This window comes from Rhododendron vialii, chromosome 11a (genome assembly GCF_030253575.1).
Source record: "Rhododendron vialii isolate Sample 1 chromosome 11a, ASM3025357v1".
Lineage (NCBI taxonomy): Eukaryota > Viridiplantae > Streptophyta > Magnoliopsida > Ericales > Ericaceae > Rhododendron > Rhododendron vialii.
Window position 1 is genome coordinate 28,255,400 of NC_080567.1, and position 14,599 is coordinate 28,269,998.

The 14,599-nt window shown below is 38.8% G+C and overlaps 1 protein-coding gene across 5 annotated transcripts; it reads right to left on the bottom strand.

Moving 5' to 3' along the window:
* Positions 1-4,276: 4,276 nt before the first annotated feature.
* LOC131306447 (nuclear pore complex protein NUP98A-like) lies at positions 4,277-10,613 on the bottom strand. Of its 5 annotated transcripts, none has more exons than XM_058332676.1 (10): positions 10,423-10,613; positions 8,461-8,694; positions 7,870-8,349; positions 7,571-7,707; positions 7,192-7,318; positions 6,967-7,107; positions 6,192-6,395; positions 5,061-6,097; positions 4,732-4,816; positions 4,277-4,588 (listed from the first exon to the last, which is right to left on the bottom strand). In XM_058332676.1, the coding sequence occupies exons 1-10, from the start codon at positions 10,439-10,441 to the stop codon at positions 4,530-4,532; spliced, it is 2,523 nt and encodes an 840-aa protein (XP_058188659.1). In that variant the 5' UTR covers positions 10,442-10,613; the 3' UTR covers positions 4,277-4,529. The 5 variants fall into 5 exon arrangements, with proteins under 5 accessions (XP_058188659.1, XP_058188658.1, XP_058188657.1 ...); XM_058332675.1 differs by having other exon boundaries at positions 4,732-4,828; positions 10,423-10,611; XM_058332674.1 differs by having other exon boundaries at positions 7,571-8,349; positions 10,423-10,610.
* Between the last annotated feature and the right edge of the window lie 3,986 nt (positions 10,614-14,599).

The following is a 14,599-nucleotide window of genomic DNA, read 5'->3' on the forward strand; positions in this document are numbered from 1 at the left end:
CGGGTGTTCATTGCTGTAAACCCTCACGAGACTCCACTCGTCCTCTGGGGATCGCCTAGGGGTTTAAAAGGCTTGTTGCACATGCTAAGTGCAATCGTGAGTCCTACGAAAGTGACATAGTTAGAATTTATTTATTTTTTATTATTCTCTTTGCTCGAGGACTAGCAAAATGTAAGTTGGGGGGTGTGATAAGTGCTAAAATATGTATATTTTCGCCCTCCAATCTATATTTATTAGTCTTTTATTTTTGTTAACTGATTGTTATTATTTGTTGTTATGTATAAAGGTTGCTCGAGCTCGATTTTCAAGATTTTGGGTAAAAACGGAAGGTAGCAAAAGTTTTGGGTCAAAGCGCGAAGTAGATGAAACCCAAGGGCCTCTATGTGATTCTTCCCTTCAATGCCTGTAAAAAAAAACAACTTTTTTTTACCCTACCGTCTACGTGGGAAGCAGCTTTTGAAAAAAAAAGTCAAAAGCAGCTTTAGCTTTTGGAAAAAACTAATCGGCAGCAGTTTTTGAAAAAAAACGGTCGGCAGCAGCTTTTGAAAAAAAAGGGGGCGGCTGTCAGCGGAAAAAAATATAAAAGGGAGGACAGAGAGCTGCGAGAAGGGAGAACGGAGGGTTGTCAGAGAAAAACACAAGCAGCGATCGAGGGTTAAAGAAAGAACAGGGCTGCAATTTCTCCCACTGTATTTTCAGTACACACTCCGACCTTTATTTTACAGTATTGATTTCTTCGAAGCTTTGTTTTTCTCTTTTAAGTTTTGTTTAGATCTCCGCACACCGGTAACTCGTATTGATTTCTGTTCTTTATTAAAGTTATTCATTGGTATTTAATTAATTGTTATTTTTTTTGTTTATTTTTCATCTTGCGTAATAGAATCATGTTTCAATTTAGGGTTTCTTTTGTTTATCACATAATGATTAGTGAGTAGTGATATAGGTAGGGTCGCGGGGTGATTAGCACGCCGTGATCAGTTCGGGTACTGCTCTTTTTATCAAACAATGTAAAAATGATTTAAGATTGGAAAAATACTTCCCGCGGACGAATCTGGGCATTGTCGGAGCCCTTGTGAACGGGGGAATGGGGGTCCAAAACCCATTCTCCGCTGCGCATGGGTATACGGCGACCCTAAGGTTTCGCATCTTGCGGGGTATCTTTTCAATCCAAAATTGAACATTTTTAAGAATACCAAATTGAGCAGGTTGATCTGGACTGGTTACGAGTGCTATGAACCCTACGACTGTACCTCTTTTTAATTATTTGAAAAGAAAAGTTATTTTTCTTAAGTTTTAGTTAATCTCAAACAAAACAACAAGGGGTAGCTACCTAAGAGCTAATTTTAATTCTACAACCCGAATTTTTAGTCAGCACACATCACCGTCTCTGTGGATTCGACTCCGGACTTACCGGATATTATGCTGCGTCGATCTCCGCCCTACGCTTGGGGCAACCCATTAATTTAGGACTAGGAAATCGGTCAAGCATGATGCAAAACAGAACCGATCACCAGTCCATTTAACGATTCGAACAATCCAAACAGTTCATTTTGTAAGTCTCCATGTGTATAACGCTCATGCAAAAAAAATCAATTTGATGATGGACATCGGTATCGATTTGAACGAATCATATTTGCCACAAGAGTGATAGACGGTTAGAGCCTGATCCTTTTATTTCTCTTATGACAAATATGATCAGACAAAACATGTACCGATCTTCGGAAAACTTGATTTTTGGCATGGAGGTTAGACACAATAATCAAGACCTACTACATGAATGTTTTGGATCATGAAATAGGATCATGATGATTCTCGTTTTGCGTCACATGAGAGGATCTTAACTCATGTGGAACTCCGCTAAATCTGGCTTTACTTAAAACTTAAATTTTTTTTAATGTTATTTCTAATTTCATACATAATGTAATCTACCAAGGGATAATGAAAGGTTGTTACTGACAGTTTGGGATAAGAAGCAACGAAAGTATCTACTTATATAGATTGCGTTGCATGGAAAAGATGATCATATGAGGCCCATTTTTGGTAAAAAAAATTATGTGGGGCCAGTTAGAAAGTTCTGTTGAAAATGAACGTACCAAGACTTAATCCTCCTGCTCTCCCGAAACTGCTCTAATTACTATATTAATTCAAGTTGTAATCTCTAATTACTATATTAATTCCTATGTTAATTCAAGTTGTTATCATTAGGTGGGCGTGTGTATAGAGAGAGAGAGAGAGCGCGCGCGCGCTTAATTTCCCCATGCATTCATGTGTGCCTACTTCTATAACGCAATGTCTTGATTTTCATAGTCAACTTTTTACCAACTAGGTTATGAATTAATGTATTTTATATTTCTCAATCAGATCAACTTTCGTTTCCTATTTTCTTTCCCCTTTGCCTCTATCTTTTTTTTTTTTTTTTTAAAAGAATATACGTGCATGATAGCATTTAGGAGTACTATTTATGTTTAGCAATAGACGTCAACTTAAGTTAGTAGCATCCTGGTTGATCTGACTTTCGAGTCCTAAAAATCGACTTATTTTCTTGTCCTGAAGGCACTCGGCAAATTGCGGAAGGGTATCGGATAAGGGGTCGGGCGAGTGCTTGGACATCCTCCTCGCGAGCTTAATTGAGCTCGCTAGTGGACCGTGTGATTGGAACCACGGATTACTCAGTCTACTGCACTGCAGCAGATACCGAGTCATCCAAAAAACAAGGGGGAACAATATTGTGACTGAATGAATAGTCATCCAAAGTTGTAAAGTTGTGGTCCTTGTGGCTAGTGAGGAATGATTGTGTTTAACAATATAACAATGAGAGCTGGTGATGTTGGGAAGCAGATTAAAACTAGAGTTGCCATGTGGATGAAGGCAAAATTCAATATTAAGGTGTATACGGTGGAAGAATTTAAGGTGTTTATGGATGGTATTAGATTGCTGAAATTGTAACTCCTTTTTTGGTTGAGGAGGCCCTCGCCAACTCTTTGTTGGTGGGTATTGTATGGAGCTTTTGTTTTTTCGCTTTATTTTCTTCTGCTTGTATCAAGTAAGATTTTCTTACTTTGGCCAAGCCCCTTCGATGTATCCTTTTGAGATGTTGTAAAAAGTTTCATTTTGTCGAGCAAAAGTTGTAAAACATAATATTCAGGCCTCATTTGGACTTTTGATGGATAAGATAAGGTACAAAATGAACCAAGTCAAAGTGGCTTATTTTTTGTCCTTATTCAAAAAAATTTCGTATCACTTGGCTTATCATTATTTTTTTGGAAATTATTGCATCCTCATGACAAGAGAAATCTAAAAACTAAAAAATTTTGATCGAAATCTAATTTTTTTTTAATAAAGACAAAAAAATTAGCTTATTGACTTATTTTCGTCTTTATGTGGCTTTATTTGGCTCATTTTTTGCGGGAAAGCCATTGGCTTTTTTTAGAAGAACAACCAATGCTTATGCTGATGTTTTATGCTTTGTGTTTTACAGGGCGTATCTTGTCAATCATTCAAAACATATGCCTCAAGAAGTATGCATTTCAAAGGTAGCAGTTCAGTTAAAGGTAAGAAAGACTTGACAATCATTGAACTTTAGGTAAGAAAGACTTGGGGGTCTCTCTCTCTCTTCTTTGGTTTTTTTTTGGTAAAGTTGGGGTCTCTCTCTCGTGTCAATCATTCAAAACATGTGCCTCAAGAAGTATGCATTTCAAAGGTAGCGAGTTAAGAGAGAAACTTATAGAAAATAATTTTGCCACTCAATTTTTTTTTTTTATTAACGTCATTCCCTTGCAAGTATATTATATTTTAAAAATATACTGTCATTCCCCTGCAAGTATATTATATTTTAAAAATATACTTGCAGGAGAGTGACGTCAACAAAAAAAAAAGTAACAAAATCAGCAGCCAAACTTATTCATAAGTTATATGCACGGCTCCGCGTAATCTTAGCTATCCAAAAGTATTTTGGACAATTCACATTAAAAACAATCTATTTACGGTAAGAGAAACTTATTCCATAAGTTATTCACGGCTCCACGCAATCTCAGCCGTCTAAAAGTATTTTGGGCGATCCGCATTAAAAACAATCTATTACCGTTAATAAATTGTTTTTAATCCGGATCATCCAAAACACTTTTGAACGGCCGAGATTGAGCACCGTAAAACTTATTCACGGCTCCTCCGTGAATAAGTTTTTCTCAGCGAGTTAATTGTCTCAAAAGTGCCATCACTGAGAAGACTTGGGGCTCTCTCTCTCTCTCTCTCTAGAGAGAGAGAGGGGGGGGGGATGGACATAAGCAAATACCGTATCTTTGTTTCTCCCTTATGCCATAAAAAATATAAAAAAAAACATAATCTTTTACGAACAAGATCATCTCAATAAGGAAACAAAAAAAAAATAGACAAACAAACCCCAAAAACTAAAATACTAATAAATAAACTCCAATTCCTAAATCAGATTAAATTCTCGTTATTTGTTACGGTAAACAAATTAGAGTTTCTAGAGAACTCCGAATCTTCAGTGTTGTGCTCTTCCAATGTCCTCAAAATCTACAATTTGCAGCACCTGGTGGACCGAAGGCATTCCAACCAAAGCCATCCCCTTCAAAAGGCAGCGAAAAAGAAAAAAGTATTAGATGCATTATTAAAACCAAAGTAAATTCCCAACAGCAAGTGATAATAAACAAAGGCATGAGTACGCGATACAACAAGAGCAAAAGACTAGGAGTGAAATTAACTAGTTACCTGCTACTGACCGGCCAATGTTGCCTAAACAAACACCTTCGGAATCAGCAGTTGGCACCGGCTGAAAAGGAGTGTGCGTAGAGCTCTGCATAGAACACTATGTAGACCGATAAATTTCGCTCAAAAAAAGTTTTCAGGGAAGTTGGAGAATAGAACCTATTTAAAACTAGGAGGAGCATGAGAACTCCCGCTGGGACAGATAACAAATTAAGACATCAACAATTTGTGCACCAAGAGTGTGAATAACAATAATATACTGAATGGTTGTGAATAACAATAATATACTAAATGATTTAACACCATACGTTAAAGTTTTAGAGGCCACTTACACTCGTCGGATCAAAACCAGCAGCGCTTGTAGGACTTGAGCACAAATTTCCTTCAGAGCCATTCCCAGTTGATGCAGTGCTGGAAATGTTTAATGCACCAAAGGAAGGGATGAAACTTGGCGTCAAAGGAATATTACTCTGTCCAGAAAAAGGATGAGTCTTCTGAAATGAGGGATGACACTTGGCGTGAAACAAGGATTGGGCAGTGATGGGTCCGGATGATGAGGGTGACACAGAGTTTGGGGCTACTGATCCAAATAGAGAGGAGACAGATGAGTTGAGTGTTCCAAATAGTGGATAGCTATGTGATCCGGACACAGGTTGAGAAGATGTTCCAAATGTGAAACTAGAACTGCAGACAGAAGGCGATGATCCAAATGTAGGTGAGCTTGATTCAATGAAAGAAGGTGCAGAGCCATTGGCCCCAGACCCAAAGCCTGATGCCGTTCCAAATCCCCAAAGTGTAGATGGCGCAGTCGTAAAAGGGCACGCAGTTGATTCTCCAAAGCCTGAAGAGCTGAAAGACGATGTCTTAGGAGGAAACGTATTGGAAGGGGTTGAGGAGAAGGGATTTACAGATAACCCAAAAGGAGATGGAGAGGATGGTGCTGCAAAAACTGACGAAGCTAACGGAGTAGTAGTCGATGTTCCAAAGGCTGCCGAAGCGAAGGATGGTGTTTGGGAAGCAGCAAATGAATTGGTAGAGGTTGAAGAGGAGAAGGGATTTGCAGATGGCTGGCCGAAAGGACGTGGACCGAATGGAGTTGAGGACGCCAAGTCTGCGGAATTAAACACGGATGTTTGGCAACCAAATAAGTTGGCTGAAGTTGAAGAGAAGGGAGTTGCAAATGACTGGCCAAATTGACATTCACCAGATGGTGCTGCAAAACCTGATGAACCGAATATAGGAGTAGTTGGCACACCAAATTTTTGGCAAGTAAAGGTTGGTTTTTGTGAAGCAAATAAATTGGAGGGGGTTGAGGAGGAGAAGGAACTTGGAGCAGTATGAACAGAGCCCATCCTGAGTGTAGGACCACCTGGTAAAAAAAAGGGCGAAAAAAAATTAGTGCATGATAGTTCCTAAGAAATCCAACAAAGATACATTTGACCATTTACACAAGTGGATCGAACCTTTATCCCCTGACTGGTAGTCTTCCAATCGGATTTCTTCAGGGCTCTTATTTCGGTATATGGGCATGGCCGATATTGAATTTAGCTTACCAAAATCTACTAGGTCAACTGTTGCCTTATAGGCTTCTATTCTACTTCCTCCGTGCTTACTAGCAAAGGCTGACGATCCAAAATTAGTGCTTCCATATGTTGGGGCCCCAGGTACTACAAAGTATACAAAGTAGATTGGGATGCAGATAATTCCAAAATAATGCGTCTACTAACACTTCAAAAATTCTATGTAAAATGTCCATGATTTACTGTAACATGTTAGATATCAGAGAATGAGCACTGCTTTATTTCTCACCTTCTGATAGATCTTTCATATCATCTTACGTATTACATGCTAAGAGATAATTTAAACTATTCCATCAAGAATATGAGGAAATAAAAGAGGCTGAAGCTGGACATAACTATTTTGTGTGTGTGCGCGCGCGCGCGGTGTGTGTGTGTGTGTGTGTGTGTGAGAGAGAACGAGAGAGAGAGAGAGAGAGAGAGAGAGAGAGAGAGAGACAAAACATATCCTTAAGAGCTAAGACGAGTAAAAGAAAAGAACAATTGTTGGTTATCGTCTCAAACTCTTGTCTACTGTTTACTTGTCAATGAACTAGATCCTTGTTAAATAAACAAAAAAGTATGAAACAAAATTTCCTCAAGAGAGAAATTAGGTGTGCCTTTCCTTAATCCTAAGAAATGAGTTCATAACACTTTTATGAAGCAAAGAGGACAAGAATACCTTCTCTGTGAAACGGATTGTTACAAGTCACAGGTGCAGCAATAGGCTGAGCTGAGGCAACCCAACCAGGAGGTGAAGCAACTGGTTGACCAAAAGCAATCCAGCAAGGCAGGAATGCGATGCCCAGAAAGCCATTAAAACCTTCCAAAATGGCAACAAAAATAAGGCCAAGTATGTACGTTAACTGCATATGAAAATTTGATAGGAATGAAACAATCTAGTTACCCGGTACTGACTGGCCAAAGTTGCCTACGGGAACACCTGTGCCATGAACTGACTGCCCAAAGTCACCGATAGGAACACCTGTGCAAGGAACAGTTTGCATTGGCTTGAAAGGACTGGGGGAAGAAGTCTGCATACCACACAACATTGAATCAGATATGAATCGGCAATCATATGAAGAAATGGTGACCTTCAAGAAAATAAATTTAAACTAGGGCAGGATGAGAAGAATTAAGAAGATAAAGCAACTAGAGAAGAGATAAACATTCTGTGAATCGTAGCAACAAATGCCTTTCTAGAAAACACCATAAGTAGAAGATAATAACACTAAATGATTTTCCAAGAAGTATAAAAGCATTAGTAATTTTTAAGGGTAACTTACAGTTGCGTGACCAAAACCAGACAGATTTGGTGGAAACTCAAATTGCGTGCTTGAGAACAAATTTCCTGCGGATGTGGATCCATTTCCAGTGAATGCAGTGTTCGACATGTTTGATGGACATACACAACAGCGGCCACCTGAAATACCGAATGAGGGTGCAACAGACTGAGATACCGGGACTTGGGCAGTAGCTTGTCCAAATAATGAGGGTGACACAAAGTTCGGGGGTACTGATCCAAAATGAGATGACATAGACGAGATGGGTTCACCACCAAAAAATTCAGAGCTTTTATTATTACCTCCAAATATAGGTTGGGTAGATGTTCCATAACAGTTTGCACTGAATGACCCGCTAGAACTAAAGACAGCAGGTGTTGGTCCAAATGTAGGTAAGCTTGATGTACACAAAGAAGGTTCAGATCTATTGGGCCCGAATAATCCAGAGGCTGAGGGTTTTCCAGATGGCATCGGCGTAGACGATGATGTAGTCGCAAAAGGCCATGCAGACGCCTGAAAGGGAGTTGAACTGGGTGCAGGCGCAGTTGATGCTCCAAAGTCTGAGGAGAACGGAATTGAAGATGAATGCCCAAAAGGACTGAATGAACTGAATGCAGGGGTATTTGATTCTCCAAAGCCTTCAGAAGCAGAGGCTCCTGCTTCGGAAGCAAATATATTGGCAGGGGTTGAGGAGGAGAAGGGATTTGAAGCTGACTTGGCTGACAAACATGAAGCACTAAAGAGGTTTGGCTGCATAGCCCAAGCACCAAAGCCAATCCCACCTACAAATTGGCTCATAGTGTTAGGCCCACTTGATTTAAATTTTTTCATCAAAGAAAGGGTTGAAAGAAATTCAGTCCATGTTATTTGCTAATTATCCAGAAAGATAATACCTTTATCTCCTGACTTGTAGTCCTCCCACCGGAGTTCTTCAGTGCTGTTATCTTTGTAAACAGGCATGGCTGATATGGATTCTAAGTGTTGCGGTCCAGTTGATACCATCATTTCGCCATCTACTACCTCAACTGTTTTAGAATAGCCAGATACTCTACTTCCTCCACACTGACTACCAAAGGCCGAAGGTCTAAAATGAGTGCTTCCAAATGTTGAAGTCATTGGAACAGCTCCTACAATATAGAGGGGGATAAAATGGGAAGTCTGATAAGTGAAATGAAATAAATATGGAAGGGTTAGTCTAGACTCTAGGTGCTCTTTGTGTCTGTCACATGGTGTACCAACGCCCTTCTCTATCACATATTTAGGTCATATATGTGATGGAGAACCGTGTTGGGGCACTTTGTGACGGTGCCCAGGACCACTAAATAATTATTTCTTTTGATCAAGAATAATTATTCACAAGCAAGTTTCCATTCATTGAACTTTTGCCTCCACAATATCACGAGTTTACGGAATTAGAATTATTATCCAATCACAAAATGCAAGTCAAGCCAACCTCCTTGTTACCTCCTCCCTCATTTCTCTCATTATCTTCTTAAATCTATCAATAACTTCTCTCTCTTTGTGTTGAGGATGATTCCTTGAGAACTAAACTTCAAAACGTGTGAGATTCTTACAAAAAAAGATACTCCAAATGAATTTTTTTTCGCAAGAGAGTCGTATGTATTTATTTGCGGCCCCATCTAGCTACGCCACTGTTCCCAAAGTCATTGACACAATTTCTCTAGAATACCAAAAGAGAGGTTGAAGAGGCAATCATTATATCCAAACAAATATTCATCTAAATGAGAAAATCGAGGATAATATATGTGTGATCTTGTATATATCGTCATAGAGGGGAAACCCTTTCAAAGCTCAGTGGCAATTATTGTACGAATAAAACTGAATCGTATGAAATTCCTCATAATCAGTGCTGATTCCTTATGAATCAGTAGAATCTTCTCCCTTTTACCAGATCTTGTAGGTTGTATTTAATCTTCCCACCCCGACCACTTAATCGCCATGCCACCTCTAACTACATCGAAATTACAAGAACATAAACTTATTGATTCCCCTAATTTCCTTTTATCGTAACAGGTCAGATTGCCCCAACCTGCATTTCTGCCAGATATTCCCACTATCAACTACAATGCATTCATCTTTCAGTTGAATTTAGTCAACAACACAACATTTTATTCCGACCCAAAAGGCCATTCCCTTACAAGAACCACTCAAACCACAATACCACAACTATAACTAACTTTTACTAGGCTAATTATGCCTTTCCAGTTTGAGAAACAAATATTAAACGAAATAACAATACCAACGCTACATCAAGTCTCAAGAGTCAAGAACCCAAAACTCCGGAGAATCACAAAAGAACAACAGCAGACAGGGGCGGTCCTAAGGGGGTACAAAAATTCTCGCGTACAAAAATTCTCACGTATTATAATAATTTTTAGGTTAATTAGGAAAAAAAATAATGGGATACACCCCCGCAAGTCCCTTGAGTGAAAAAAAAAAAAAAAGATTCTTGAAATTTCTATACAAAATTTCAAGCTATTCATCGTTTTTTAGGTTGCATGTACAAAATTAAACAGGTTTACACACATACACACAATATGTGTGTGCAAAATACAAGTTTTACTATCAATATGAAAATACACGTGATTTGCTGCGTCCGCCACTGACAACAGAGAAGAAGAAATAAACAAGAATGATATATGGCCATCACAAATCACACTGAAAACTAACTAAGAACAAGAACGAAATTGGTTTATGTGAAAAGAGCGAGCGAGCGAGCGAGCGAGCGAGAGAGAGAGAGAGAGAGAGAGAGAGAGAAATCATTAACCCCTCTCAAGTTGTGGACGTTGGATTAAAAAAAAAAAACATATGGAATTTGCAGTATAAGAACTTACGATCACCGACGATGACCATGCAGTCGATGAAAGGATTCTTTTGGAGGCGATCGAATCCGGATTCTGTATATACGTATGTGTGAGTGTGTGGGGTTAAAAGGGTTTGAACGTATATATATAATCTGCTTCGTCTTGGCTTACCTTTAACGCCAACATTAGCGTAAGATCACAGAGAGAGAGAGAGCGAGCGAGCGAGCATGCCGATGGCCAATCGCGGTCATATATGTTTCGGTACTTGACCCCTTATTTCTTTGTGTTTTCGCTAACAGCCCCCCAGCTTTTCTGAATTTTCGGTACGATCAAAACATTACCGAAATTATTCAGTGAGATCCGCTAAGAGAACATACTCAATTCTGGGTCAGGGTTTGAGAAGGAATAATGGTCTGGCTTTTTTCTTTTTTTTTTGCTTAATAATCTTTTTCAATTATTTTTTTAACCTTTATTCAAAAAAAAATTGCCTTGTTAGCTTTGTGTCAATTTTTTTGTCAATTATTGCTTCGTCTCGACAAGAAGAATAAGAAAAATAAAAATATATTAACGAAAATAAAAAAATAAATTGAATAAAAACAAAGATAATCCACAAAATCCGTTCGTTTTGGATCTTTTTATCTACAATGAATCATATTAAAGTTTTGATCGCAATTATTTATGTTTTACATTTTTCTCTTTGCGGGATGAATCAATAATCCAAAAAAAATTTGATGCAAAACTAAATAAGGCAAAACAAAATTGAATAAAAACAAAACAAAAATAATCCTGAAAGAGTATTTCACCAAAACACCGAGTCTATAAACATGTTTAATTCTTAGAGTAACTATTCAAATCAAACTCGACCCGGCCTGTATATGAAGGTGATAAATTTTATAATTATTTTGGGAACGGGAGCGAGTCAACTTTGCTACCTTCCTTAAGAATGACCATAGGCACCTTCAAATCCTGAATTAGGAGTGGCAAATTGAACCCAAATCCATCCATTAGAAAATAGACCCAACCCAGCTTATTTATTAGTTGGGTTAGAATGGGTCCAACCCATTTATTAATTAGGTCAACTTAAATGACCCAATAAATCATGAACATAATCCAAAAAAAAAAAAAATCCTTCATGAAACGATCTCAACAATCTCCTCCCTCTCTACCGACCTCTCTTGCACTAAATAATGGCGTATCAGTTTAACGTCCTTAGCATTACTACCGTTCCAAAAGTGCATTCTGGAATCTCCGTCCAGACCACGGTTTGCACTGGTCCGAACCACGACGATGGAAAAGAATAGTATATAAACAATTTTTAGGGTTTTTTCTTATTGTATTGCATTCAAAGCAACTTTTTCTGTGAGAGGCAAGAGAGAAACTTTAAGCTGGGCCGGCCCAAAGATTTTAGTGCCCAATGCCTAATAAAAAAAAGTGTGCCCTTACTTTAGTTAGTTAGTTACAATGAATTGATTGCCATCGATTTACCTAGGCGTGTACCAATGTTCTTAGAGTTTTGTGGTGCGCGTTGATCTTCTTCTCTTGATTTCGCCGAGATCGTCAAATTTTTGGGGTAGGTTTGGGGGGAAACGATGTTGGGGAGGTGTTATTCAGTGGTTTGGGAAAAATGATTTTAGTGTGTTGGATACTTGGGTTTATGAGATGGTGGGTTAGGCTAACTCATTATCTCTAATTGGGCTTCTTTTTTTATTCTATTGGGCTTAAAAAGAGTCCTACTCAAACCCAAATAATGAAAATATTAGAGTGCCCCTAAAACTTGAAATTTTTGGTATATCCAAGGCTTGAGCCTTGGAGTTGGGCCGGCCCAAACTCTAAGAGATCTCATCTGTAGTCCTTTGGGCATTCCGATTACTCCCGTATGGTGAAGCCCTTTGTTACCCAAATTATGCAACCTAGAGGGGGGGTGAATAGGATTGCTAGTAATAATTACCAATAAAAATTTATCTCTAACAATATATGCAAACAATAAGTATGCAATCAAAATAGAGAGATAGAGAGATAGAACCCGTTTATAGTGGTTCGGTCCGGATTTGTCCACGGTCCGGCCCTACTCCACTTCTCCTCAAGCAATTACTTGAAGGTTAGACTAATCTTTAAAAGATTACAACTTGTAAGTCTTGCGGGTGCTTACAAGAACCGAATGCCTCTAGCTTTCCCGAGGAGCTAGCACAACCGCAAGAATTTTCTCCGAAAACTTCTCAAAAACAATAACACCCAAATTCCAACCCGAATTTGGTCTTCTAAGCTTTCAAGTGTTTGACTCAAACACTCACTTAGGAAATACAAGTATGTGAAGAAGGTATGAAAATTATCGCTCACGACTTGTACAAATTTTCTCTCAAGAATAATATGAAAGTGGAAGAACAATGAGAATTTTTGGCTTTGATCTTTTGAGAATTTGCTCTTGCAATAATATGGAATGTTGTAGCTTGTGTATGTACTCATTAATGAGTTCTTGATGCCTTATATAGCCATCCATATGCTTCCTAGCCGTTGGAAACTAGCCGTTGGAACTAGCCGTTGGAAACTAGCCGTTGGAAACTAGCCGTTTGAAACTAGCCGTTTGAAACTAGCCGTTGGAACCTAGCCGTTTGAAACTAGCCGTTGGAAACTAGCCGTTTGAAAGAGTGGTCATCCGGGTGGTCGTCCGGTTGTCACAGTTTTCTGTTCAGACAGCCGGCTTGTCAGCCGGTTCGTCAACCTGTGGCTCACAATTTCATCTAAATAAACCGTTAAAGCATGTATTGAGCTCAATAAAGTCTTTGTAAATATAAATCATGAATCCAAGAGACTTTATGCTATATTTCAAGGTCACGAAAATATTTAATTCGGGAATCGACTTTTCGATAATTTTGTATTTGCCGAATAAAAATATCATTGAATTAATCATCAAAATAATTAATAGAGATGCATATAAATTTTCACAAATTATAATGCATACATTTTTCAACAATCTCCCCCTTTTTGATGATGACACAAAATGATAGTTTTTATTCAAGTAGGAGTTATGCCAATCTCCCCCTTAATACATGCACCAAAGCAGTTATCTATGATCAACGAGTAATAGCAATAATCATCAGATCATAGCAAGCAATTTTTTAAATTTGCCCAAAATGGCAAGATAGATCAATTAAAACTTGGTTTTTTCTCCCCCTGTGACATCATAAAAAAAAAAAACTAAAAAGAGAAAAACAATAGGGCCATGGTTCCAGCACCATGCCGCTCTTGCCCTGTAGCACTCTATCTTCGTTCATTGAGAGCTTGGCGTCCTTGATTTTCGTATTCTCGAATAATGGCTGCTACAACGGCAGCTATAATGCCAATCCAATACCACAGAGTATCCACATTTACATTCCATCCGAACCATGGTGGTATTCTCATGGTAAGTAACGCACACAGCAGAATGAAGATAAAGAGTTGCATCCAAATGGTTTGGATAAACAACCTGAACTCTGCTCGTTCGGCATCTCTTTCGTAAAACTCAAACGGTAACCCTTGCGGTATGTTTGCCATTGCTCGATTTGGAAGGATAGAGATTTGGAGAGATTTAGGCCGAGAGAGAAGGAGAGATAGATAGATGAGGAGATAGAGATTGTGTTGTTGAATTTATAGAGTATGAGATTGCCGAATTGTTTGAAATGCTGCGCCGAATTGTTTGAAATGCTGCGCCGAATTGTTTGAAATGGTGCGCCGAATTGATTGAATTGCTGCGCCGAAAGAGAGATAATAGGGGATGCGGCACCGAATAGAGATAGGATAGGGGATGCGGCGCCGAATAGGACAAGAATAGGGGTGGCGCCGAATAGAACAAGAATAGGGGAAGAAAATTGTGTTCGGGTGTTTATTGTTGTGTCCCCTTAATACATGCTCCCCCTAAAAGAGAGCTTTTTAAAGAATGCGAGGGGTATTACCGAGAATGATTATCCCTGCAAGCTTAGAGACAAGAAATTCATATCGGCGAAGTATATAAGAGACAATTTAAGCACTAAGCCATGAAGTTCATACAAACTAAGTGTAACAGACTTAATAAATCAGAGTTAGCAACGCAAAAGCTTGAATAAGTCTCAACCTCACGGTTGTCCGGTTGGACATCCGCTTGGACATCCGACTGACTGTCACGACCCTGACCCGCCCCTTGAGGTCTTAATCATGACAAATGCCAGTGATTTCTAGCAGAGGGCTCCCAAAA